The sequence below is a fragment of the Carex rostrata genome, chromosome 10 (assembly GCF_964058835.1).
Source record: "Carex rostrata chromosome 10, lpCarRost1.2, whole genome shotgun sequence".
Classification (NCBI taxonomy): domain Eukaryota; kingdom Viridiplantae; phylum Streptophyta; class Magnoliopsida; order Poales; family Cyperaceae; genus Carex; species Carex rostrata.
Genome location: NC_135927.1, coordinates 6594108 through 6621889, shown reverse-complemented (window position 1 = coordinate 6621889; position 27782 = coordinate 6594108). Strand labels below are relative to the sequence as shown.

Sequence of the window (27782 nt, the reverse complement as noted above, 5' to 3'; positions counted from 1 at the left end):
TTAGGTGAAGTTACTTTTCTAGCTCTATCTTTAAAAAACAGAAAAAAGATAATAAAAAAATGTAAAATTCTATTAACAAGTACATTTTAATATATGGTAATAATGCATGTTAAACAGATCGATTATTTGAACTTTGTAAACGGAGATATTGATTCATAGTACAAACCAAAGTGCGTTATGCATAGTACTATAGCTTCACTCATAAAATAAAATGATCAGGTACAATAAGTCACCTCCTTTGCAGCTTCACGAGAAGTGAGGGCAACGAGGTCTGTCTCGCCAGCACGAAGGAGCATAACAGGTCCATGTAACTGGGCAAGATCACGCAGGACATGATGTTGCAAACTGGAAGTTGCTAGGTGGTGTAGACTTCCAATAAATGGCAAGGTCTGGGGTCCTGGAGGGAGATTAGATTTAGAATTTGTAGCTGGCTTCTGGATGAACCAAAGGGAGACAACGACTAGTAGGAGAAGAGAAGTTAGAAAGTAGAAAAGAGAAGGGAGTGCAAGTAGCTCCATTTCTGTTCTTTTCTTTTCTATCAGAGATATTGAGAGTGAGTTCGTAAAACAAGCAATTTCCTAACATATATAGGTTCAAGTGCAGGATTTTCAAACTTAATTATATTATTATTTTATCAAGAGATAGTGACCTCGGTTCTCTGATATGTTCATACTTCATTGGCTGCTGATTTGTTCTTATGTAGCATAAATAAAATTTAATTTATGGCACTGAAATTTCAGCAATTTCAAAAGTAGTGATCTTTAGATAATACACTCTAGCAGAAAGTTAACACGCTCTATAGATAATAAATTCGCTAGATAGATAGAAGTTATTAAAACTAAACAAGAAAATTAATTAATTACACAAGGGAGTTTAATGAAGAAAATATAGCAAACTCAGTCAAGGAAGGGGACGGAGATCAGCGTTGACCACAAAAAGCAAAGAGAAAACAAATAATGAAGTTATTTAAAAATAAATAAAAAATTCATGATGAAAAATAAGAGAAAAACGGGTGCACGTGTTTAGACTACCTAAGCAACTCCGAGAAAATATGGAGAGATGACAGAAATTTCAATAGAGGTGACAGCAACTGGCAATTACTTTTAGTTTGATATTTTGGTGCATTATTTCACGTGCGGTATCCTACATGCATTAATTAAAAAATATATATGAAATTGTGTAATAAACGAAATAATATTATATTAATAGTTTAAAAATAAATTCTAGTTTAATAAAAAAAAATATATGAAAAATTGTGTTAAAATACAAATTTAATAAAAATAATATGTTAGTTCTTATTTTTTCTTTTCTTTTTTGGAGTTTGAGATTGGATATGTATAAAATAGCCGTATAATTTAAGATTAGTCATGTTAAGTTCTAGTTCTTAATTGAATTTGTATTGAATAAGTATTGAATACCATTACACACATTAAGAAGTAATGAGAGGTTTGATTAAATCTATGGGACAAGAGTTTGTACACTTGATGAGGAATTAGTTGAATCATGTTTGTACACCTGCTTGCACAAATGCTTGATTCAACTAGATGAGAATATATGTTTAATTGGAGTAAATATATAATGGATATTATCAATTCTATTATCTAGAGCAATTGGATTGTACTATGAGATAGAGAATTGAGAGATGAGCATGTGGATATGTGGTATGCGCGATTTGGACTTACGGTTCAAAAGTTATGGCCATTTTAGTGAAGAGATGAGCAAGTTTGACTTGGTCAAACTCGTGAGTATCTGGTTAAAACGTAGTTGACCAGATCGGATGATGTAAGCATTGACCTGGTCAACAAGATGAGAGAGAGAGGTAGGTTGCTTGTTGCTTAAGCTAAGTTTGAATATTATTTGAATGCACAATTGGTCCATTGGACCAAGGGCATGATCAATTACCAAAAAGCATTGATTATCATGTTATAAGCTAGATATTTACAAGGGTATTTGTGTAATTGATGGGATCTATTTAAAGGCCTCATCTCTCCATCCAAATTAACCTTTTGATCCAAAAGCAAATCATTTGTCAAGCAATCTCTCTCTCTCTTCCCTTGGCTGATGCACCACCCTATCGCCGACCGCCACCACCAGCCACCGCTGCCAGTCCATCACGTGAGCTCCGCCTCAATTTTTGCGTCGCCACCTAGGTCAAGCCTAGCCTCGGCTTGCCTCCCCTTGGCCGATCGTCTCAAGGCTGATCCAAGGTCATGCGGCTTAACGCCACCCCTCCTCTCCTCCGCCTCGGGTTGCGCTACCTCATGTGGGCCAGAGCCTCTACGCCTCTCCATCGTGGGCCGACCGGACCTCTTCTTTTAATTCCAATCAGTTTTGTGATATGATTGAAGGTCTTGATCTTGATCTTGATCTAGATTTACTTGATTAGATCTAGATCGATCCCTTGAGGTTTGTACTTCTTCTTGATTTGATATGTTGATCTTGATTCGATTTGTTGATCTAGATTTACTTGATTAGATCTAAATCGATCCCTTCTTTCTTGCTTGATTGATTGAGACGCAAGATCAACTGCTTGATCTTGCACAGGGATTGAGGATCAGATCCATTGGGTGTGTTGATTGGGGATATGGTGTTGGTGATCTATCCAAACCTGCTGTTGGAGATTGATTAAACCGTGCGTGATATTGATTGGAACTGGCGCGCTGATCTAGAAGTTAGGCGAGCCAGTTATTTGACTAACCCCTGGTGTACACCTACTCAGCTTTCCTATTTTGGAAAGATAAGGAGTGAGTCCATCACGAGAAAGCAGCTTGTGGCACCCAAGGCCGTCACCTCGCGAGAGGATAAAATATGAACTATAACACTCTACTAGATCATGTGTGTGACATGATCCATAAACTGCGTGTGAATGATTGCATGTTATGGTAAGATCGCATGGTAAGATTGCATGTTATAGTAAGATCGTATGCACCGTTACCCAACAGTGGTACCGTAGTCAGTTTGTTCTGTAACAATGCAATTTCACATGTAGATGCAAAGTGTTAAGGTAATTTTAGTCATGGAGTATATAACCAGTTATTGAAATCACAAGTTTTCGTAATTTCTGGATTGACTTGTTGTGTGCATCCATGATTTACTTAAAGAATTGTGAAGTTTTAAAATTCTTTTTGTAAAATCTAAATTTGTGAAATTGGAAATCAGTGAGAGTCGAATAGTGAGAATGTGATGAGAGTTTTTGACATGAATTGCTTGGATCAATTGGAAGAGAATACTCACTTGATGACTTGAGATGTCAATTTCATGCTATTTCAAACTCGGTATTTTAAACTTTGGATTTAAAATGTTTTATTCATATTTAGATTTGCTACTAGTGTCCAGGGAGTATGGAAATAGTTAAATTCAAACATGTCGTTGGATTTGAAAATTTGGATGTGCCAATGATGGTTGTTGAAATGCCTATACTTGATTATGGAGCATAATGACCTAGGCATTCATGGAAAGCATTTGAAACAAGTTTTGATCTATTTCCTTGACTCGTTAGAAAAATTCTACTTCAAAAATAACTTGCTGTATTTTTGGGAGTAATGTTTTTATCAGGTTATCAAAAAGGGTAAATTGTATAACAATTTATTTTTAATGTAGGAAGTCAGAAACTAGGAAATTATAAGTGGCTATAGACAGGATGATTAAAATTGCTCATGCACTTCAATTTGATTGAGGTGCACATACATGAATGGGCCCACCACAGCGATTAGCTGTAGGTAAAATAAGCTGATTGTGTGGTCAAAGATTTCCAATGCCATGTGTAATGTAATGTATGCATGTGGAATGAATGTAAGCGTCCTAAGGTGCCTCATGATATTAAGTGTTTAATATTGATTAGGCAAGCAACACTTGTTTGGTTGCTTTTACATGTCATTTTGGCCTACATGCCACATTGGGAATAAAATGTAATCTTATATTTCTTTTAGCTTGGACTAGAGTGAATATCAGGAAATCTAGTTATTAGTTGCTTGACTTGGGCTCCCTGGAAGAGGTGCTCGTGACAATGACGAAGATGAATTCCTGAAGAGACCACACAATCTCGCGCTCTATATTTGTTTGATGTGAATGCCTGTGATTGTCATAGGATAAGTATGGGTGCTTGCTGACACGCCTATCAAATTCACATAAACAATAATGTCCCTAGGCATAAAATTATTAATTTTATTACCCTCCCTTAATCCTATCCACTTCGTGACTCTGGCTTTAGGGTTAAGGATTTTTGCAATGCAGACAACACCCTACTAACACAGTTGCTGTGGGGCTATGACTTCTAGCCGGATCCAATAAGATAAGGTTGAATTAACGGAGCGGGTAGTGGAAACTACACTTGGGCTGTTACAGGTTGAATTAACGGAGCGGGTAGTGTCTAGTGGTAATTTTGGATGTGCAGTAGTGAGTGAGATGATGTGATTGTTACTGTGACAAAATGAGCTGTTACAGGTGCCCAATCAGGGAAGATATCTCCAGGATTGTTAGGCGTCTATAATTGGCTAATTACAATCATATTTGTTGTAGTATCTGTGTATATTTGATCTCTGTGTAATTATATTACTAAAAAGTAAGAAAGGAATATTAGGAAAGAAATTTTGATAGCATCCTGTGTTCTATAAAGGATGGGTTTCATCTTGTTACCGAATGTATCAGAAAAATTGAAAAATAAATAAAATCTGGGAGGGAGGTTTGGGGAGCGTGGTGTTCTACTGTGCTTGATTTCTGATTTTGTGACATGGTATCAGAGCACCAAGGTTAGAATCCTGATCCACAATGACTCCCTCTTCTTCACCAAAAAAAATCACTGACCAAACTGAAACCACTACTCTACTTGAACGGCTTACTCAACTTCTCTCACAACCACTGCCTCTCCTAACTCCACAAGAGGTCCAACAGCCCCAGGCAGTTCATGTACCGGCAACCTCAGACCATGGGATTTCTCCTGTCTCGGTAAAACTAACCGGGCAAAATTATGGACTCTGGGCACAGGTGGTAGAAATGAATCTCGCGGGCAGACAGAAACTAGGCTACATCAACGGTAGTATATCTCCTCCTCCTTTAACTCATGCGAGCTATGCTAAATGGTTTGCTGAAGATTCGACGGTCAAGGCATGGTTAATCTTTAATCGGCTCCATGGACCCCACTCTAATAGGTAACTTTATTAGATTTCCTAGTGCCAGAGATGTTTGGAGGGCTGTGGCCACTTCATACTTTGATGGTAAAGACAAAACCCAAGTTTACAACCTTAGGAGACAAGTGACTCGACTCAAACAGTCGGGTAAACCAATCGAAGAATATTTCAATCTCTTGCAAGGTCTCTGGCAAGAGATCGATTTTAGGCGCCCAAATCCAATGGAAACCCCAAAGGATATAAAAACACACAACTCTCTTGTGCAGGAAGACTTACACTTTCCTTGACGGTCTTGATGACAGACTAGACAATGCAAGGGCAGAGGTACTCCGTATGGAGCCTTTCCCTATGGTTGAGGAAGCGTTTGCCAGGATCAGACAAGAAGACGTGAGGCAGACAATGATGCTCGAAAGAAGTGCTATCGATGCATCCATGGCGATGGTGGCTAGGGAGGCCAAGGCACCAGAAAAGGAGGAACAAGCTGATGCGAAACTGACTCTGACAAAGCATATAATGGTGAGAAGGTAATTTGGCAAGCCAACGACAACAATCGAGGAAAAGGCAATTTGGCAACAGGTAGCGATCTCTCCCTCGTTCCATCAATAAATGGTGAGAAGGTAAAATCGGCAGAAGGTAACTTTTTTGACTATCCTCAAAAAAGGGCCAAAATTTATTCTAATTGTATTAAGCAGAATATGGATGTGAATAGTGGTATGGCTTTCAGCACTTGTGACCAAAATGATAAATCCTGGATCATTGACTCTGGCGCATCAGACCACATGACTTTTTTACAAGAAGATATTATAGAACCTACTAAACTTAGAAGAAGGGAAATTGTAAATGCCAATGGTAATTCAAGTCCAGTAACGGGTGCAGGAACAGTGCATATCTCTCCTTCCATAAAGCTTTCCAATACCCTTCTTGTCCCATCCTTATCTACAAGGCTCTTATCTATGGGGCAGATTTGTGAAGACCTGAACTGTGTTGTACTAATGTACCCGAATTTCTGTCTTTTTTCAGGATATCCTCACGAAGGAGATTATTGGGCGTGGTACTCAAAAGGGGGGATTGTATCACCTAGAAGACATGAATGGTGGAAGTGCTCTCAATACTACAGGTCTATCTACTAATTGTAAGAATAAGGTGCTGATTTGGCACAAACGTTTGGGTCATCCGTCATTTAGTTATATGAAGCATTTGTTCCCAGAATTGTTTGTAAACTGTGGAAATTATAAATTTGAATGTGAAACATGTATTAAAGCTGAGAGCCATCGTGTGTCTTATCCTCTTAACTTGACTAAGTGTAGTTCTCCTTTTGAATTGATACATTCCGACGTGTGGGGACCGGCTCCGGTTACCTCGAAGAATAGGAACAAATGGTTTATTTTGTTTATTGATGACTGTACCCGTATGACCTGGCTTTACGTCCTCAAACATAAAGATGAGGTTGGTGAGGTGTTTAAAGTTTTTTTTAGAATGATACAAACACAGTTTGGACGAGCTATAAAGACAGTTCGAACTGACAATGGAGGAGAGTTTGTAAACAAAAACCTAAAAATGCTTTCATGTGCCGGAACTCCACAACAAAATGGAGTAGCAGAACGGAAAAATCGGCATGTGCTAGAAACTGCCAGATCCTTACTTTTCGAATACAGTGTTTCTAATCATCTTTGGGATGAGGCTGTGACGGCATCTGTATATTTAATCAACCGAATGCCATCAAAGGTATTAAATTTCCAAACTCCACTACAAAGACTCTCTTCTTTCTTACCAATTACGTCTGTTTTGACACTGCTACCACGAATATTTGGGTGTACAGCCTATGTTAATATTCCTAAAAATCAAAGAACAAAAATTGAACCATGTGTGGAGAAATGTGTTTTCTTGGGATATGGACAGCACAAAAAGGGATATAAATTCTACAACCCGACATCAGAACGATTTTACGTAACCATGGATGTTACGTTTCTAGAAACAGAGGGATATTATCAGACCAACAAAAACCATTTTTCGGAGGAGAATAATGAGGAAAATTGGTTTCTGTTCGGTTTACCAGTAACACCGGGCTCGAATTCAAGCCTATCTGATTCCGCCCACCTTGAGTCAGGTTCTGATTCTGATTCCAGCCCATATGACCTTGCTGCCAGTTCGGATCCTACACAGACCACACACGGCCCAGGTATTTCTCTCGACTTGGGCCACTCGAGCAACAACCCAACTCGAGTCGAACCACAGGATCCAGCGGAAAGGGGTCAAAAAATGTTTCAGAAGAAGTATGAAAGGAGGAGACCTGTTGAGCATGAACAGAACACTACTGTTGAGAATAGATTTCAAGTAGACTTTGATGAAGATGAAAGAGATGTGATACAATCCCCTCCTCAACCACAAGGCCCAGCTCCAGAGGATATCCAAGAGGTAAATAATTCTGACTCAAACTCAACTAATTCTAGTTATAAGTTGCCTCACAGGATAAATAGGGGAAAGGCACCAGACAAGTTTAAACCCGACGAATGGGATAGGAAGAGGTGTACTTATCCGATAAACAACTATGTGAGTTCGAGCCATTTACCAGTGCAGCTGAAAGGGTTTGTGGCCAATGTCTCTACAGTTCAAGTACCAGAAAGAGTAGACGAGGCAATGAAGGATCCAAAGTGGGTCAAAGCAATGGAACTTGAAATGGAGGCCTTGAAGAAGAATCAAACTTGGGAACTAGTAGAACTGCCAGTGGGAAAGAAGACGGTGGGATGTAAATGGGTTTTTTCAGTTAAATATTACGCAAATGGGGCTATCGAACGGTACAAGGCACAATTAGTCGCAAAAGGATACACTCAGACTTATGGTATCGACTTTCAAGAAACTTTTTCTCCAGTTGCAAAACTTAATACTGTTCGAGTCTTACTTTCTCTTGCAGCTAATCTTGATTGGCCACTACATCAATTCGACGTCAAGAATGCTTTTTTGCATGGCAACCTCGAAGAAGAAATCTATATGGATGTTCCTCCCGGGTACGAATATTTGGAAAAAAGACCAATGGTGTGTAAACTAAAAAGGTCACTTTATGGGTTGAAGCAATCACCGCGTGCATGGTTCGGGAGATTCAGTAATGCCATGAGAAGTTATGGGTACAAACAAAGTGACTCAGATCATACCTTATTCCTGAAGCACGACCAAGGTAAGATCATTGCTCTTATCATTTATGTGGATGATATGGTGATAACTGGAAATGACAGGCAGGAAATGAAGGACTTAGAGGAAAGGCTTTCGAAAGAATTTGAAATGAAGAATTTGGGAGGCCTAAAATATTTTCTTGGAATTGAGGTTGCACGATCAAAAGAAGGGATTATCTTGTCTCAAAGAAAGTATGTGTTGGACCTACTCGCTGAAGTAGGAATGCTTGATTGCAAACCGGCAGAGACACCAATAGTACAAAATCTAAAGTTGGGAGAATACCCAGATCAGATACCGGCCAATAAGGAAAGGTACCAGAGATTAGTCAGAAAATTGATTTACCTATCCCACACACGACCTGATATAGCATATGCTGTTAGTGTGGTAAGTCAATTTATGCATTCTCCAAGTGACATGCATATGGAGGCAGTAACTCAAATTCTCCGATACTTGAAAGGATCTCCAGGAAGAGGAATCCAATTCAAGAAACATGGACACCTGAAAATTAGCGGATACATCGACGCTGACTGGGCAGGAAACGTGACTGACAGAAAATCGATGGCAGGGTACTTCACATTTGTTGGAGGGAACTTGGTCACATGGAGGAGTAAAAAACAGAATGTTGTGGCTCTCTCAAGTGCCGAATCAGAGTTTCGGGGGATGTCAAAGGGCTTATGCGAACTTCTATGGTTAAGAAAACTTATGACAGAGCTTGGGTATGAACCTAAGGAGGAGATGGATTTGTTATGTGATAACAAAGCCGCAATAGACATATCACACAACCCGGTGCAGCACGATCGAACCAAGCATGTTGAGGTGGATCGTCACTTCATAAAGCACAATCTAGAAGGAAAGATCATTCGGTTTCCACATGTAAGATCAGAAGACTAGTTGGCAGATATTTTGACCAAGGCAGTTGCAACCAAGATCTTCGACAGCTCATTAGGCAAGTTAGGTATGATAGATATCTACCAACCTACTTGAGGAGGAGTGTGACAAAATGAGCTGTTACAGGTGCCAAATCAGGGAAGATATCTCCAGGATTGTTAGGCGTCTATAATTGGCTAATTACAATCATATTTGTTATAGTATCTGTGTATATTTCATCTCTGTGTAATTATATTACTAAAAAGTAAGAAAGGAATATTAGGAAAGAAATTTTGATAGCATCCTGTGTTCTATAAAGGATGGGTTTCATCTTGTTACCGAATGTATCAGAAAAATTGAAAAATAAATAAAATCTGGGAGGGAGGTTTGGGGAGTGTGGTGTTCTACTGTGCTTGATTTCTAATTTTGTGACAGTTACAGAAGGATGAGAAGTAATGTGTCTTTCAGTTTTCGACAAAGGTGTTGGCTTCACTTTGTGCGAAGGCTGATTTATGGCATATTTGCTTGAGAGTGTATCAGAAACTATTACAATAGTTTTGCATGTTATTTTCTATGGATTGAGCATGGTTGCCCCTTCTTGGGGATGTTGATATTGATATTGATATGGTTCAAATTTTGAAACATTTATTGTTTTGAAATTCATGATTATTTTTGTGTTTTTAAAATGTGTTGTTTTAAACTCATGATTTGATTATTCGAGTTTTAAAAGATTTTTATTCTTTTGAAACTTATGATGCTCTATATATGATTGCATTAGAAAGGATCATACTCTATACATGATAATAGAGATAGAACTTTCCTATTGCATCATTGCCTAAAATAACGTGATCAAGAAGTATTATTTACTAATGGCTGAGTAAATAGAAAATGGAATTCTTGATATTCGATTTTGCATGGATTCACTTAAATCATGATTTGATCTATTGTCATTATAAGCATGAAGTGTTCTCATAGCTTATGGTTCTTGAAGGTCATTGTCATGACAGTTCAAATGAAATTATATATGAGAGATCAAAATTTTCGTATGACAAAGATTCTAATAAAAGTCTGATCAAAATCTGATAAATTGTAAAATTCGTGATCTCATAATAAGAAACTCATTTGAATATAGTCAAAAGATAAAAAGAATAGAGTTTACTGCTAAACTCTAGATTCTTGGCTATATACATATAAATTCTTCACAACCAACATGGAAACATTCGAGTACTACTTGCATAGAGGAAATAATAATAACTTGCTGTATTACTTAGATCCTCAGCATACTAAGTTTGAAAGTTTTCCCTAATCAGAAGTAGTGGGAGTGTATATGTAAATTGAAATATATTTACAGAACACAAGTTGTTTCAAATGAACACACTCTATGTTTCATGTGTAGATGTTTCAAATGAACACACTCTATGTTTCATGTATGGATGTCAAGGTTAGTGGGAGCTTGACTATACCTCTTACAAAAATTCAACATATAGTGTGCAACATGGCATGTTATGAAATGATTCCGGCAGTTTTAAAGTGTTTTAGAACTGAAGAACATTGTCGTCCATGTATGCAAATAAATTCAATATACTTCCAGCTGTTAATACAAATACAGACAGTTATTCAAAAGTTATTCTTTTGAAATGTAGTCCATAGTATTTATTCTTGAAAGGTGGAAATTCAAGATAGCTGGAGAGGGTTCTACATGTTGAAAGAATTAACTTTCAAATATAAGACAAGCATATAGTTGATGAAACTATAATAAAGATTAGGAATCTTTAAGAACTCTCAGATGCTGAAGTTAGTGGGAGCTTGGTGCATTTCTGGATACCAGTTGCTTGTAGCACAAAATGAAATGACACACTCCTATATGACAGATATCTTATAAAAGAAACCAGTTGTTCTTTTAAAAATGAGCAAGGATGGTCGATCCTTTATTCGAATTCACATAAGAGATTCAAGAAGACTCAGCTGCTGGAGTCAAAGTAAATTGTGATATGTTGCTGATTTGTTTAGTATGGGGAGATCCCTCACTTAGAAGGGATCCGTGCTTACTTGGAAGTAATATGTGTCGAGGCAAGACTCAAGCCACAAATCATTTCCCATAGAATGATGCTTTCGGAGCAATGAATTCTAACATATCAAATAATGCACTTGCTCATGGTTATACATGCTACGAGGCATATGACATAAGATATCGGAATGAAGTTTGACCAAGGTGCGATCTATTAACTTAGGGTATTGAAAACTATAAGTTTGGTGCACTAGCTGACACTCGCTATAGTTTTACATGATTAAAGTAATACATCGTAGCCTAGGATCAATATTCTATGCAGGTGTACAGTTGTGTTTTGAAAGTGTTTTCAAGAATAGGATTCATGATCGAAACTAAAACATCTGCATAAAAATATAAATGTCACTTTATAAAAGTGATGAAATTCAAAAGGATTATATAAATCTGCATAGAACTTGGTGGTGATTCATGCAACACAAAGTCAAATAACCCTGTGTTTATTGTGACTTGTGTATTGCTTAAGTCAATGAATCATGTTAACACTGATAATTCTTGGATTCTCTACATATAAGATTTGGACATTTCTTGATACATGCTTGATCAATGACTTGGCAATATGTGAAAGCTAGTGGATATAGAGAAACGGGAAACATAGCCATTTACTAACCAATCCTCTGCTGGGATAGCCAATATTTTTGAGTTGATCTTTTATGTGGGGCATATAAAGACTGTTGGCTTATGCACGAGAGAGCAGTCTGGGAATTACTCTATAGCATTAATATACCGGTTCGTATGTGCTGAGAATTTTGGACAGATTGTATGTCAACCATTTAGGCTCAAGGCCAAGTGGGAGATTGATAGTGTTAATGTCCTAAAGCAAATTATTTTTACTCTATGGACATTGTTCCTAGAGTGTGACACCATTTAGTTTACCTGCTGGAACTAAAGCGGTATCCTCTAAACATCTATAATCCAAGCAATTAGCAGGGGACACAAGTTGCAAGAGGTTAGCATGGGAATTAGAACAGTGGACCGATTTCCAATCTAATGTCCTGTGGATGCATATAAGTGTTTATATGGCATCGGGTATGACCAATGTGTTCATCGGATGGATTCCGTGTTTTTGTGTCATTGATGGTTCGCATGGTGTTAAATCTTAAGCTTGAGATTTTCAGTGTCTTCATACTCGAGAAATACGTGCTTGTCACTACTAGAATCTGCACTTTTTCTGAGGGTCAAAAAATGGCTTTTTCCATCGGCGTACTCATGGAAAAAGCCCAAAAAGAGTCATTTCTGTGCGCCACCCTCAGAAATACTACCGTCAAAAATACCCTTGATGGAAATACCATTTTCCTGACTTTTTCCATCGGTTACCTTTGGAAATACTACTTTCTGACTTTTTCCGTGAGCCCCCCGACAGAAATACTACCGTCAGAAATACTTTGGCATCAAGCCCATGACTTTATTATTTCTGAGGGCAAAGTGCGTGGGTCCCACTGTATTATTTCTGAGGGCAGGACGTGTGGGTCCCAACAGGTTATTTCCAAGGTTATCTCATGTGGGACCCAGCATAGGATTTCTGAGGGCAAAGTGTGTGGGTCCCAACAGGTTATTTCCAAGGGCATCATATATGGGACCCACAGTAGTATTTCTGAGGGCAAAATGTGTGGGACCCACCGTATTATTTCCAAAAGCAAATTTTATTTATTTTTCTGTGGATATACCCACGAAAATAACTTAAATGACATTATACATGTAAGCTCTCATCTACAATTCTCTCTGTACCAATCAGGTACAATCCTCCCTGTACCAACCAGGTACTGTATTACATTCCCCACTAACACCCATTGAAACAGATAAACAAAAACACACTAATACCCATTGAAACAGATAAACAAAAACACATTTATATATAGATCTATGGAAAGCATTTAATAAGCATTAACATAACAGTCTTGAAACATTGTACCAAAATATGTACAAAACAAATTACAAAATCAGAACTGTATTGCACTTGCATTTCTAGCTATACCTAAATATGCCCACCAGTAGTTAACCAAGTTTGTTCCCATTGTAGGCATAATGCCAGCACCATTAGCCCATTGCAGCTTCATTTGTGGGTAAAACCTTGCCATCCTGTGAATGAAAAGAAAACAATCATGTGTTATTTTTAAAATAGAAGAATGATATAAAATGTGGTAAGTCTTAAGTTATTAAAAAATGCATCTAATGAACTGTAACTTTACACTAATGTTAATTGAGCAATGTATATATATATATATATATGAATTTCTTAGTTAGTTATATCTCACTGTATATTGAGCACATTTCTTAGTTTAGCCTAATATACACTAAATAGCATCATATGCCATACCTAGAGTCCATTTGTCCTATACTAAAATCTAGTATTTGGACTAGGGTTTGTTTACAAAAGTCTAAGAGAACATTATCAAAATTCAAGGAAAGGATGAGAGTTCAATTCTCTGTCAAATCTAGGGTTTGTTCATGAAATAAAAAACTCAACATTTAAACCTACTTCATAGCAGGTTTTTTTACTTTCTAGCCCAAATCTTTAAGGAAAACAAAATAATGGTAACTCATTAAGTCAGAATTTTGTACCAGTCCATCAACACATAACCATTGACTCTGAATTCAAATTCTAAAATAAATAGAAGTTTATAATGATGTAACAGTAATCTCACAAGAATTATGAAAGAGTGACAGTTCCCACCTGCTTAATGAACCAAGAACTATAGTCTTCGAGATGATACTCCTTGTATCAAAAAAAGAATGAAGAGAACTAAGCAAAAAGAAATAGTTGGTGGTAAAGAAATTAAGAAATGAAGAGAGCAATTGTATCTACACTAGATTATCATGTAAAGCCATAAAAGTATAAGAAGGAATTACAATTACAATTAGCAAATATATTTATCTATAGTAAAACATCAAAGAAGGAATTACCATAGCAAGAGCATAAAGAACATTCCAGCACTGTCACCAGACACCTCCATGTACAGAACAACATCAACTATATGCTCCAAAAGGCGGGGACCGGCAATGTCACCAGACTTCGTGACGTGACCAATCTGAAATAGGCATTCAAACCATGCCACCATTCCATCAACTACAGTAACAATATTCTTGTAAAATGTCAAAATGGAAATCATGAATTACAAAAAATAATAAAATAAACTTACCAAAAAGATGGGGATATTTGTGTCCTTTGCGAATTACAATCCGTATATCATTTCTTCAAATGAGAATTGACTGAACCTAATTCAACCTAATTCCTAGCAGGTGAAGATCTTCAACTAACAAGACTAAACGGACTGTACCGGCACCAGTTCAACTTACAACGCAAGACTAAACAGACAGTACCAGTACTTTTCATTTAGGCATTGTACCAGTTCCTATTTTACAAAAAAAAAAAATAGGAACTAAGCGAGCAATTCACAATTCAAAAATAATGGATTTTCTACATGCCATGGCCTGTGCAAGAAAAGTGTGAAATTGAGAAGTCAATGAAATTCTACATGACATGATTTCTAAAGAGACCAGCCTGATACTGTAATTTCTCAATTTCACATTTCTATTATCAATTTCTAAAGGCATCGCACCTGCCCCTTTCTACATTTCTCAATTTCGTCTTTATCGTCTAAGGGGCCAGGAAATAAAGAGCATGTTAAAAATTTCACCTTTGCTTATCTGGTGCGTTTCTATGCGCGAGTGGGCGATGCGATTCTCTCTCTGAGTCGAATGGGTTTCTCTCTAGTCTCTGACGAAGGAAAGATTCTTTTTTTTATTCTTCTCTCCGACTCGGAAGTCAGAAGTAGCGAAATCTCTTCTTTTTCTTTCGCCGAAAAAGCGAGACGATTTGGGTGAGCGGGCTTGGGAGGATCGGATCTGAGAGGAGAAGAAAGGAAGCGAGACGATTTGGGAGTGAGGGTTTTTGGGTTCATTGCTGGGGAAGGAACTGAAATTTTCATAAGTAGAAGAGGGTATAAGTGAAATTTTGAGAGGGAGTTGGAGGGAAGCGAAAAATTTAGGGTTTTGCCGCTCAACTTTGGTTTTTTACGGAGTGTACATGGAGGAGACTAGCAATGGAGAAAATCGATCCAGAGAGAAAATAGAAGAGGTTTGTTTGTATTGCACTGGGAGAATTGATAACTCTGAGGTAACATGAATTTTGTGTTTAGATCGGAACCGTCTGATCATTATTACGCACGAATATTAAAGGATCTTGCACATCACATAGGGTCGGATCTAAACAGAAATGTTATGTTACCTCGGAGAATAGAGACTCCCTACTCACAACATCTAAAATGAAGGCATCAAGACTGCTCATGACCTATCCAACGGCTCTGAATTTGATATTTACTAATTAGATAATTTATGTACAACAAATAATTTGAAAAAAATTCTAAAAAATTAAATTAAATTATTTATATCTTCTATAGCAAAATCATACTTATAATTGTCCATTTTATAGACTTTTACCATTATTTGTCACTTCATATTTAACAAAAAACTGTGAACCGTTCATTTTCACATGAGCAATCAACGGTCGATCTGTGATGAAATGATTTCAAATTTATTTTAAAATGATCAATGGAGAATATTGAACGTAACCAACATAAAAATTCTGAAGTTTTATTGTGTTTGAGCTTCGATCCAATGTGCAGTGTTCATAACCCTTCGATGTTTCAATATTCCGTCAACTTGATGGATAGGTAAATAAAAATAAAATTTCATCAAAATTTGTTGCAGGAATAAATATGCAGTGCTCTTTAATTTCAACGGTTCCGATCGACCAACGGACGACGCGTTTACGTGCGCCTTCATTAACTCACAAAGCAAGAGTATATGTTCTATAGAACGTTGTAGGTGGCAGAAAGTTGCACGGCGTCAGGTTAGCTAACGGTGCGGTATTTTTTGCATGTGGGTGTGAGTGGTAATGCTCCCGGCTGGATTCAGTGCTCTGCTTCTTCGAATGTGAGCAGGTCATCGAACTCAGGGGAAGGCATTCACTCGGGATTTCTCTCTGCGTTCCTCCTAGTTCACCCCTTGTGACAACCTACGTTCATGATCAGTTGTCGGAGGTTTTATTGTTTTCGATTGTGAGGACGTTTTACTCCCGACAGGTGCAAGCACCCGCCGTTAATTACATCAGAAAGACCTTTCGGGTCAGACTGAATACCTCATGCATTCCGGGATTTGTGCCTATTCGAATTGAACTGAATAATGAGGCTAAAAAGGGACTCATGTATGGTTTGTTTGGTCGTATATTTGGTTCTCACTTAATTTATAAGCGTGTTTTGGTCAATTGTCATGATATATGCATGAAGACATGGATTTTATACACTTCAAGTGTATAGGGTATTCATAAGAGATATCATTTGTATAGTTTTAGTATGAAAAAGCAATATTTGGTGTCACTTTTATACTTTGGTTTATAAAACATGTCAAGAGAGGGGCATTTTGGTCATTTCAGATTATGGCTGAGATTTGAATATGTCCAAATATTATTTAAAATTAAAGAGGATTGAAGTTGGGTTCATTTGGAACTGGTTTGAGTCGATTTGGACTTAGTATGAGAAAGTTATGGCCAAAAAGGACTTGGAAGGGCTTATTTGTGAGGATTTTGTACTTCCAGGGACCTGTTTGTAAATTTCTAGGGACCTGAGGCTATAATTTGGGCTTTTGACAGGGTCTGGAATGTAAGTTGGGCCTTTAAGGGCTTGTTTGAGGAGATTTTATGCTGGCAGGGACCTTTATGTAAATTTTCAAGGACTTCCCTGTATATTTTAATAAAACAGAGGGGTTTATGTGCAAAAGAGGATCTTCTGGTCATATGTGGACTTTAAGATCAGTGTAGAGCTTTGAGATTTGAGCTTTGGGCCTTTGAGATGTACACAAGCCACTGGATTGAAATCATTGGGCTTCAGGATTAGTGCAGAGGTGATTTGGTTAATTGGGCTTCAAGATTTGGGTTTTAATATCAAGATTTAGGCTTTTGGGCCTCAAGATGTATACTGGGTCATTAATTAATGTGCAAAGCCCTAGATACCATTCATTTGAACTTTGAGATTCGGGTTAATCTCTTAATTGATTTAAACATATGACATGTAGGGCCCCAAGTGTCAGGACCCGTTGGATTTGATATGAATTTGATCCATTAGATTGCAAAGACTGCTTTAGGATTCGTGTTTCTTGCTTTGAGGATCGTGCAAGGGGGTTTCCCGGCTAGGGTTCTTCCTCGATGAACTCAGTCCGGCCAATCTAGGTCACGGCGGTGCCGGCCAAGGGAATGGTTGTGATCGTCTTGACGTTAGGAGTCGATTGGTGCCGGTGTCGGCTGTCGACGACCATCGGAGACGGTGGAATAGGTATCTACAGTACCTATCGGTACCAATTGGACTCCAGATCGATTACAATCGATTTCTTTAGAATTACTTTCAATTGATTGGTCATTTGAGATCGTGTGAGGCTATGGAAGGTCTTGGTGACATCAATTTCTCATCCAAAGAGGCCTCAGACATGATTTGGGTTTTGTGGTTTCGGTTTCAATACCACATTGGTACCAGAAGATGGTACAGAGGTTTCAAAGCTTGATTAGACATTCAGAGAGTTCATTTGAGTCATTTACAAGTTGTTTGAGCATGTCAGAGGCATTGGATTGGATTGAAATGAATTCCAGATCAATTTATCATGGAAAACATATTAGAAGTTATTATTTCAGTTCTTTTAGATCCATTTTCTCATGATTTATGTATATGATGAGCCCATTTTATTTCATGATCTCAAAGATATATGTATTAAGAATTTCTGTTCCAAATTTGGAATTTTTTCTGAGTTTATTTACTCAATCAAATGACTTGTTCATGTCAGGGGTATTGATGGTAATTTTACCAATTTAAATTACAGAATTTCCATATTTTAAAGATGAACTTTGGAGATCCATAACTTTCTGTAGGAATATCCAAATGATGCAAACTTTATATCAATTTTGTGTATTTTGAAGTGCTTTATTTAGCTGTGAGGTTCATTTTTTCAGTTTGGTCCTTCTAATGTTCTGAAATGACTGATCTATCAGCAGAGGTCATTTCAATGAATTTCATTATACCAGAGGTGCTTTTCATGTGATATTGTGCTGGGTCCATACTTGGTGTGATACCAGGAGGTAGTGTAGATCATTTTATACAAGATCAAAGGTCTGGTTTGGTCCAACACAGGTTTTCAAGGGCATTTAGCCACTGTTATTGTACCAGTAAGCATAAAATGAAGATTAAAGGATTCAATTTTCATAGAACCATCATTTAAAAAGCAGGTTATGACTTGGAAATATGCAGGGAGATCCCTGATTGTTTTAAAATCATGTTTTGAGCATGTCCTCTTGATTTTAGAGAGCAAAATCATCAAAACTTCATTGGATAAAGAAAGTAAATGACATGAGGCAGTATAACTGCTGTCTATTTACATCTTAGTCCTCAGTTTCTCACTTTTTGCAACTAGGTCCTTTAAAATGATGAAATTAGCCATTTAAAAGGGCATAACCTCACTGTTTCTCTGGATTTAATTACAAATAGGCTCTCTCAAGGGAACTTAGGGTTGAGAACTGCAAAGGATGCTTACTTGCTCACTTTAAACAGCCCTTGTGTGATTATCTTTTGATTTAAGTCACTTTTTTCCTTTTTTAATCACTTTTAATCAAAGAAATCAAGGGATTAGATGAGCAAGGATGCCAGCTGGCTCACTACACTCATCCTAGCCCTCAATTAATTTGCAAAAGTGATCCAAGGAGGCAGAAAAGAAAAAGATGAGAGAAAAATAGAAGAAAATGTACAAAAATGTGTTTTTTATGAAAGATTTGTACAAGAATGATAAGCTTTTGTATTTTAAATGCTTGTATATATATTTTTGATGTTTTAAAGAGAGATGATCAGATCAGAAACAGAAAATAAAGCAAAGAATAACAAAAAGAAGATCAAAATGGCAAAAATAAAGCTTTATTCATGAAATTAGTACATGAGGTGGCCCCCTAGGGGCCTTACATTGAATCCAAGACTTAATTACCTATGAATTAAGCTTGAGGAAGCCTATGGTGTGTGTGTGCACCACTGTTTGTATGTAAAGTGTGTGTTTGTGTGTATCTAGAGCTTGATTGTGTGTATCTTTCTCTAGCTGTCTCTTTCTTTATGTCTGTGTTTTTTTCTCTTTTTTTCTATTTGAGGTGCCTTTTTATAGGCAGAGAGCTAGGGTTTTGTAATGCCCCAGCTGAGGTGGTCTTATCTTGGCCAGAGGTGTTTGATCAAATGCCTCTGCTTGATTGGCTTCATTCCATGTGTGCTTTGTGTAGGGGATCACCCAATTATACTTTGACATGTCATTTAAATGTGTTGGATGCATTTGAGCCTTTAGATTGCATCAACAACAGCCCTGGGCATCAATAGCCCTTGATTTACTGCCATGTGGATGAGGTATGAGGGAATGCATGCTCCCAGCCTCCAGGAGTATATTCTCCTATTTTGGCATTACCTCAGGTTCATTTGACACGTGTCCTGGGGACCTGTGAGCTGTTCATTAGCCGTTAGTGCATATGGTGTGCTGTGCCGAGCTAGTCTTGAGCTTAACTTGCACCTGCCTTGATTATTGTGCTTCAAGGTGCAAAGCATATACACATGGCATCGCCTTCACTTGTTTATCATGTGCCAAAGCTCAATTTACCGTTTAGACAGCTGGGTTGGTGCTTTAGCCATTAGTCGGACTTCTCATAGTACCGATTCATGATTCTCATAAAATTGGACTTGGTTAGATCAAATTGACACCTGTAAGGTCATCGTGTTGGCCTTAGGCATTACCCTGCCAAGTTTCAAAGCTTGAGGTGATCCTAACCGGCCATCCCGTTTTCTCATCTTCCCTCTTTCTCGGCTTTGTTTAGAGAGAGTAGCCACTGCTTAGGCTTGAGAGAATATAGAAAGGAGTAGAGGAAGTGCACCTCTTTCGAGTTTAGGTGAGCATCTGCTCAATTCCTTTTCAATTTTCATGAATTTCAAGCTCCGATTGGAGCTCAGAAGACGCGGAGGAGGAAGAAGGAGTTGTCAGGGCAAGGGACCCACTCGTCAGTGACCCTGACATGCCTTCTTTTCTCTCTTTACTCTGTCCCTTATTCCATCTGCGCTTGGCACATTATAGACCGTGTAGAGGGCAGCGGCACGGTGTATGGCACTCTGGGTGCACGCGATTTGAAGAGGTCAAAGGCGCTGAGTTTAAACTCAGCGCTTCCCTCGTTTGATCTGGCTGGACAGGGTGCATCGTGCACCATTGCACTGTCATCTCGGTGTATGGAGTTCATTCTCCATGCGCTGAGTTCACTCATATCCGAGTTTCAGCGAAATTTAACCTTGAGAGACTGACAATGGGTCCCAGGGTCAGGTTTTAACTTAGGAACTCCCAATTTGCACCCAGAGAAGCTAGGTTTATTGCTAGGAGTACCCTGGCTGAGGTGGCACCACTCAGAAGCTGCCAAATCAGCACAAACTTTGAAAATTCATAACTCCTTGACCATTTGGAGTTAGAATCTGAATCTTATATCAAAATTCATGGTTTTAAATGTAGAATATTACCATGAATTTTATCATATCATTTCCCTTTGTCTTGTGAATGTTTTAAAACATTTGGCATCTTTCCAAGCATTAAAATTATTACCAATATTTAATTGGCAATATTTTAGGGTACAACAAATGCCCCCCACCTGGGTGGGGTGTGAAGACCTCCGGGACTGAACAGCTTAGCCAGGTGCCCCCAGTGTATCTCGTAATACTGTATGAAACTCCTTCTTAATCGTGTTACTTGCTCTTGTTGCAGGTATTGGAGTCTCAAGCTAGGTGTTGATCGCTCTGGAAGCTTGCTTGGTTATCTTCCTCAATCATGGCTAGGCGTCAAGGTAACTTTTCCCTTGGCCTCATTTATACGTAGTGCTTGCGTGGGGTCGGTAAATGTGTGCTCTTCGGGTGAATCCGGGTTGGGTTGTATGTGCCCACGTGCCCTTACCCTTAGATACACGCATTCTTGTGGTGTCTGTGTAAATGTATGTCCTTTGGGTGAATCCGGGTTGGGTTGTGTGTGCCCACGTGCCCTTACCCTCAGGTACATGCATTCCTGTGATGTGTGCTCTGCCATGGTCCGGGGACGCAGCAGGAGCGATCCTACTTCAGCCTGTGTGTGGCGTCGAAGTAGGACTAAATGTCGGGATGTGATGGACCACGTTTGTACTTTGTATATTTGAGGTTGTAGGTCTGGTATACCGTAATGTCTTGCCTTGATCTTGGAATTTACCCAATCGTTGTTTTGTATGCTTCTGTGTTGGGGGCTGTAGCTGTGACTGTTTGTGTTGGCTCTCTGTATAGCCTGTAGGGATGACCCGGGTATGTGTGACCCGAATTCCTTTCTCTGTTGCTTACCATCATCGGTCTTGTTTAGACACTGTTTGTAGCTGTTGCTGTTGATGCGCTTGTTCTGTGTTTTGGAAGAATTTTATTCCGTGTTTGATTTCATTTTGGCTTATGCAGGGATTCCTTTCACTAGGCATGATCCACTGCCATTAGTTTCATTCCCGCTGCGGGGTGTATTTCCTGGAGATCCCATTGATTGGACTCCGGAGACTCGACTGAGAGTAGGTCACGGTATCCACAGAGGATCTGCACTCTACCACGTCGATCATCATTCATTGTGTGGAGACGGGCTTCATCCTATTACCTCGGATCAGACACCGCCTCCTTTACGTATCTTGGGTTTGAGTATGCTGGGCATTGAGGCTCTGCCATGGGCACCTCATTACTTCCCTCCTGGCACTCTGCAAAGAGAGAAGGGCATGGTTGATTGGATCAGATTTACTTTGCAGCAGGAGAGATCCGCGTTGGAGAAAGTTGGCATATACCATGCGGTATTTCTTTCTCTTTTTGAGTATACTTGGGATTTGTCATTCTTTCAGGTTTTGGCTGAGAGATGGAGATTTTCTTCCAACACGGTCGTTTTGGAGGACCGTGAGTTGACCATTTCACCGTTTGGTGTAGGAGGGGAGAGTATTTTTCACACAGGGGATCCCTTTGCGTCATGTTATAGCCGACATAGGGTTGTCGGACGGGAGACCGTTCTGACTGCCTTCTTGGCATGGTGGCTTGTTATTTTGTCATTCCTAGCCGGCCCGGGGGCATCATTCGACCAGAGACATTTGTCATGGCTAGCAGATTGGCACGAGGAGATTTGATTTCATTGACTATCCCTGCTTTAGCCAACCTTTTCAAGTGTATGAGGGTTGTGTCGACATCTCATGACCCTTCCTTTTGTGATGAGGTTATTCCATATCATTACCTCTTTGGTTGGGCTCATACATACTGGGCTGGGTTATATGTGCCAGCCGCAGTTGTAGGCGACGCTTTGTTGAGCCGTCTTCCCATTTTGGCAGAGATTGCGGGGGCGAGAGTTACGGATATCCCAGCGTGGCAGGCGCGTGCACTGCTTCGCCACAGCGGGGGTCATCTTAGACCAGCCTATGGGCGTCAGTATGCTTGTCATGAGGGACAGTCCGAGGACTTGGTTTTATTTGATGGGGGCCCTGGTGGTGACCACAGGAGAGGCTTGGTACTGGGCTCCCTTCAGTCGGGATTTTTTATTAGCTTGCGCCATGGTCTCCTTCCTTTGAGACTGGGTGATCGCGTGATTTTGGAGCCGTATATGCCCCATCGCTGTGCTCATCAGTTTGGTTTAGACCAGAGTATTCCTGCTGATGTTCCCTCAGCTGATGACATCCATGCGGATTTAGCTGGAGCTGCCAGGTGTTGGTCTTCTTTCTTTAGGGTTGAGACCCAGACCAGGTTTGTCATGCCTAGACCTTCCAGGTATGTTGCTTTCTCCATCACTTATGAGAGATGGTTTAGGGATATGGTGCAGCCCTGCTATATGCGAGATTTGAGCTACTGGATGGGAGAGGTGTTGCCCGGGCCGGATGATCATATTGGCCCGAGGACAGTTCCTCCATTCGACATTGTGCCAGGCATGCAGAGCCGTGACAGTCGCTTCTTTGAGTCTTCAGCTCCAGGATCTTCCAGAGCTGGTATGTTTGTTCTGACTCATTTTCCTTTTGCAACGTTCAATACATTTGTCATGTTGCTGACTTGTTTCATTTGGCTTTGACTTAGTACCCCCCGAGTCAGCAGGGGGAGTGTTTACATCGTTTGGGATCCCAGCGCAGACCTTGCAGCGTTCTGACCCGCCTGTTAAGACGACTGGTCGCAAGAGAAGGAGGGGACGAGCTGCTGTCAAAGCTAGCTCATCAGGGGCTATTATGCCCCCAGAGGGATCAGGTACAGGTATTTCCCTTTACTTGTTTTATGATTTATACGGCTTATTTCCTTGACCCTTGTTTACATGTGTAGGATCAGGCCCGCTTGGAGAGGTTACGGAGCATGTTCAGGAGACTTCTGTAGTCGTTGCCCCATGTTTGGCTGTCGTCCCCGATGTATCTTGATTTCTGGGTGTATTTACCTCTGAGATACATTTTCTACTTTGTTATTTGGGGGGGGGGGGTACATGCCATCGAGCTGACCCTTGTATGTTACTTGTATGATCGTAACTTGAATTTTGGGACGTGCCAAATATGTATTTCCTTTATCTGGTTCAGGTTTTTAGAATCATTTTCTATCAGGTTCTAAATGACAGAATGTTTCTAGGGTTGACCATGAACCCTATTTTTTATTCTAGTTCGGGCCTTTGGATATCCTCCCATCGGGTTCTAAACGACAGGATGTTCTCTGACTGGCCGTAAACTCAGTGTTTTGTACACATCAGACCCGCTATGCGCTTATGGGTCTGTCTGGATGTATCGGACTCTCCACTTGGGAGAGGAGGGCTCTCCTTCAGACTCAGTAACGTGCTCAGTCTGGCATCACGCACTTGGTACAGATCCGCCTGTGGGCTGTCACAGGATCTGACAAAGAATGTGGAACGTCTTCCGGCCCTGAGCTTATGGAATTCGTCTTCAGATGTCATTAGGAACAAGCTTGTGAGCTGTACAGTCCCGGATGTTACCTGGCATCGCATTCTCGGTGCCGACCTGCTTTTGACGCTTTATGGTCTCACGGATGAAAGCGGAGATCGACTGTGTTTGTAGGGGAGTGTCCCACGGATAATGTGAATTCGTGAGGGAGTCCTCAAAAATCGTGAGAGCCTGTGGGCATCTCGGAAATTGTCTGTATCAGCGGGGGAGCACCCCAGAGATTGTGTGAGTTCGCGAGGGATCACCTCGGAGGTTGTCTGTGTCTACGAGGGATCACCTCGGAGATTGTTTGTGTTCACGAGGGATCTGACATCACGCACTTGGTACAGATCCGCCTGTGGGCTGTCACAGGATCTGACAAAGAATGTGGAACGTCTTCCGGCCCTGAGCTTATGGAATTCGTCTTCAGATGTCATTAGGAACAAGCTTGTGAGCTGTACAGTCCCGGATGTTACCTGGCATCGCATTCTCGGTGCCGACCTGCTTTTGACGCTTTATGGTCTCACGGATGAAAGCGGAGATCGACTGTGTTTGTAGGGGAGTGTCCCACGGATAATGTGAATTCGCGAGGGAGTCCTCAAAAATCGTGAGAGCCTGTGGGCATCTCGGAAATTGTCTGTATCAGCGGGGGAGCACCCCAGAGATTGTGTGAGTTCGCGAGGGATCACCTCGGAGATTGTTTGTGTTCACGAGGGATCGCCTCGGAGATTTGTCTGTGTTTACGAGGGATCACCTCGGGGATCTGTCTGTGTTTACGAGGGATTGCCTCGGAGATTTGTCTGTGTTTACGAGGGATCACCTCGGGAATTTGTCTGTGTCTGCGAGGGATAGCCTCGGAGATTTGTCTGTGTTTACGAGGGATCTCCTCAGAATTAGTGTGAGCATGTGGGCATTTTAAAGGTAGTGTAAACCCTTGGAGGAACACTCCGGGGTTGTCTGTATTTCGTGGCATGCTCACGCCTTTGGTGAGATTGACCCGCCTTTAGTGGGATTGATTTGTGGGTCTCTTATGGGCTTTATAATGTGGACACAGTTTGAGGGAGACTGGTTGCGAGCCTCTTACAGGCGTTTGTGTTGTGGTATGGCTATGACTTTGGCGGGACTTTGTGGAGTTATGGCCTCGGTGGGACTTTGCAGAGTCACAGCCTTGTGGGAATTTTGTGAGGATTTTTGGAGGTTATAGTCTCGGCAGGACTGGTTCCATGAGCCTCTTATGGGCGTTGTACTTTCTATAACGCCAAGTATGGTTGTACTTTCGGTGGGATGGGTTTATGAGCCTTTTGTGGCGTTTGGGGACATGTAATCCTTTGGGTATTGACCTGAGCGGCCTTTGTCATGAGCCTTGTGCGGCGTCTCTTTGTATGTGGCCTGGGTGGGATTTTTAAAGAAACCAGTCCTGGTTTATATCTTGACATGGGTCAAAGTTAAGAGTTTGGGTTTATGGTGATGTGTAGGGAGTATGGATCCCCTCTTGGTTATAGGCTGGTGGGCTATGATAATTGTTTTAGAGCCGTCCTGGCGTCAGGCACAACACCAAAGCCTCATTTTGTTCAGCACAAATATGTAAAGCTTGCTCGTCTTTTTAAATGACTGGCTAGACGAGCGTACCAGTGACAATTGTTTGAGGGCACAAGCTTGACAAAGCCCATTTTGTGCGTGAGGCTTTATATGTGGGCCTCGCATTTCTCCACTCTTATATTGTCGGTGAGACTTTGAATGTATGTGTGTACGTGTATGTGTGGGGTGGAATCTTACTTCACTCCTCTTGTACCCTCTTAAACGACCTGTGCGGTGCTAATCACTGGGCATAGATAATTGTTTTGGTGCACACATGGCCCAGGCACAATATCAAAGCCTTATTTTGTTCAGCACAAAAATATAAAGCTTGCTCGTCATTTTAAAGACTGGTTGGACGAGCGTACCAGTGACAATTGTTTGAGGGCACAATCTTGACAAAGCCCGTTTTATGCGTGAGGCTTTATATGTGGGCCTCACATCTCTCCACTCCTATATTGTGGGTGGGATTTTTGTACTGTAGACATGATCTGTGGGTGGAATCTTACATCACTCCTTTCATGCCTTCTTGGACAACCTAGGCGGTGCCAATCATTAGAAAGTGGCTCAGCGGGAAAATGCATTGCCAGACTGATTTGTTTTGGAAAACATGTTTTAAAGGGGTTTGGTGCCTTCAGATTTAAAATAGTCTTGCGACCGTTTTCTTTATTTTTTATTTTTTTTATTTGAGATATCATCACTAGGCACCCCCATTGTTTAAAGGACAATGGAGAAACCTTGCCTCTGTATTCTTCGAAACCGGGAAGAGACAAACCGGTGGTAGTTGTTTCAAATGGGCACAACACCAAAGCCCAGCTTTGTTTAAGGCACAAAGTTTAAAGCCTGTCTGTCTATTTTACATACTAAACGGGCAGACACGCCAGTGGGGGTTGTTTAAAGGCACAACACAACAAAGCCGTGGTGTGGGTTGTTTAAAGGCACAACCAACAAAGCCCATGTGTTAGTTGTTTAAGGGCACAACTCAACAAAGCCCATGTGTTAGTTGTTTAAGGGCACAACTCAACAAAGCCCATGTGTTAGTTGTTTAAGGGCACAACTCAACAAAGCCCATGTGTTAGTTGTTTAAGGGCACAACTCAACAAAGCCCATTTTATGCGTGAAGCTTTGTGGATTTTGTGTGTAGTTGGAGGACCTTACATTTCGCTCGAGACAATCTCACTCGTCGGCAGGTCGACCCATTATTATCATTGTAGAGGTTTTCGCACATGCGCGTCGTTATTGTGGGTTTGTATTTGGCGTTTCATTTATGGACCTTTGTGTATCATGATTATGGAGAGTATTCAGGGGTATTCTCCCACATGACAGGAGCTTTAGTGGATTTATGTCCTCGAGGTGCTTGATATGCCTGGAGGTATTTACCTTTAATGGGAGGCATGAATTTGGTGCCATCACTGTTTATTAGTTTGTAGGTGTCGCGCTAAGGCTCGTTCAATGATGTATGGTCCTTTCCATTCAGCTATTATTTCACCTTTATTAGATGATTCGAAGTGGCTTAACATGAACACCATGTCTCCTTCTTCAAACTGGGAAGGTGACCCGTGCTTTGGGGTCAACTTTGCATCTTTCTTCCCTTTGCGGTTGTTCTGGGGGAGTGTTTGTCCCTTTTCCAGATATGTTTGTACATTTAGCGGAAGCGTCATGTCATTCATCTTTCCTTCAAGGAGGTCTTTAAATACCCAGCAATCCTTTATGCCATGTCCCAGGATTCGGTGGTATGGGCAATAATCGGGTTCTCCGACTAATGCAGTCTCCGCAGGACGTTTGGGTATAGGTAATTCAAGGCCATGTTGCATCATCATGGTGAATGCCTTAGCAACTCTATCCTTCCCAAAGGAATAAGATTTGTTTCTCATTTCCTTAAGTGACTTTCTGCCTTGCGTCATTGCTGGCATTGTTTCTTGAGGTTTCTGCGAGGTATTACCCCTATGGTTTGACTCGTTGTCATGTTTAGCCTGGACGGCCAGATATTCCTGTAGAAGATTTG

At 40.3% G+C, this 27782-nt stretch overlaps 1 protein-coding gene and 1 long non-coding RNA gene across 3 annotated transcripts in view; both read right to left on the bottom strand.

The window, feature by feature from the left end:
- The window catches only part of LOC144560399 (desmethyl-deoxy-podophyllotoxin synthase-like), a 98640-nt gene that overhangs the window by 2529 nt on the left and 68329 nt on the right, over nucleotides 1-27782 (bottom strand). The window contains exon 1 of one of the 2 annotated variants that reach the window (XM_078309591.1): nucleotides 234-570. The exons of the other annotated variant lie outside the window; for it this stretch is intronic. Within the exon in view, the coding sequence (XP_078165717.1) occupies nucleotides 234-518 (285 nt within the window). The 5' untranslated portion in view covers nucleotides 519-570. Of the gene's footprint in view, nucleotides 1-233; nucleotides 571-27782 lie in introns of those variants that run through there. 2 annotated transcript variants of the gene reach the window in all.
- LOC144560102 (uncharacterized) lies at nucleotides 13089-14028 on the bottom strand. The gene is made up of 2 exons (XR_013513325.1): nucleotides 13901-14028; nucleotides 13089-13305 (listed from the first exon to the last, which is right to left on the bottom strand). It is a non-coding gene; the product is annotated as an uncharacterized LOC144560102 (long non-coding RNA).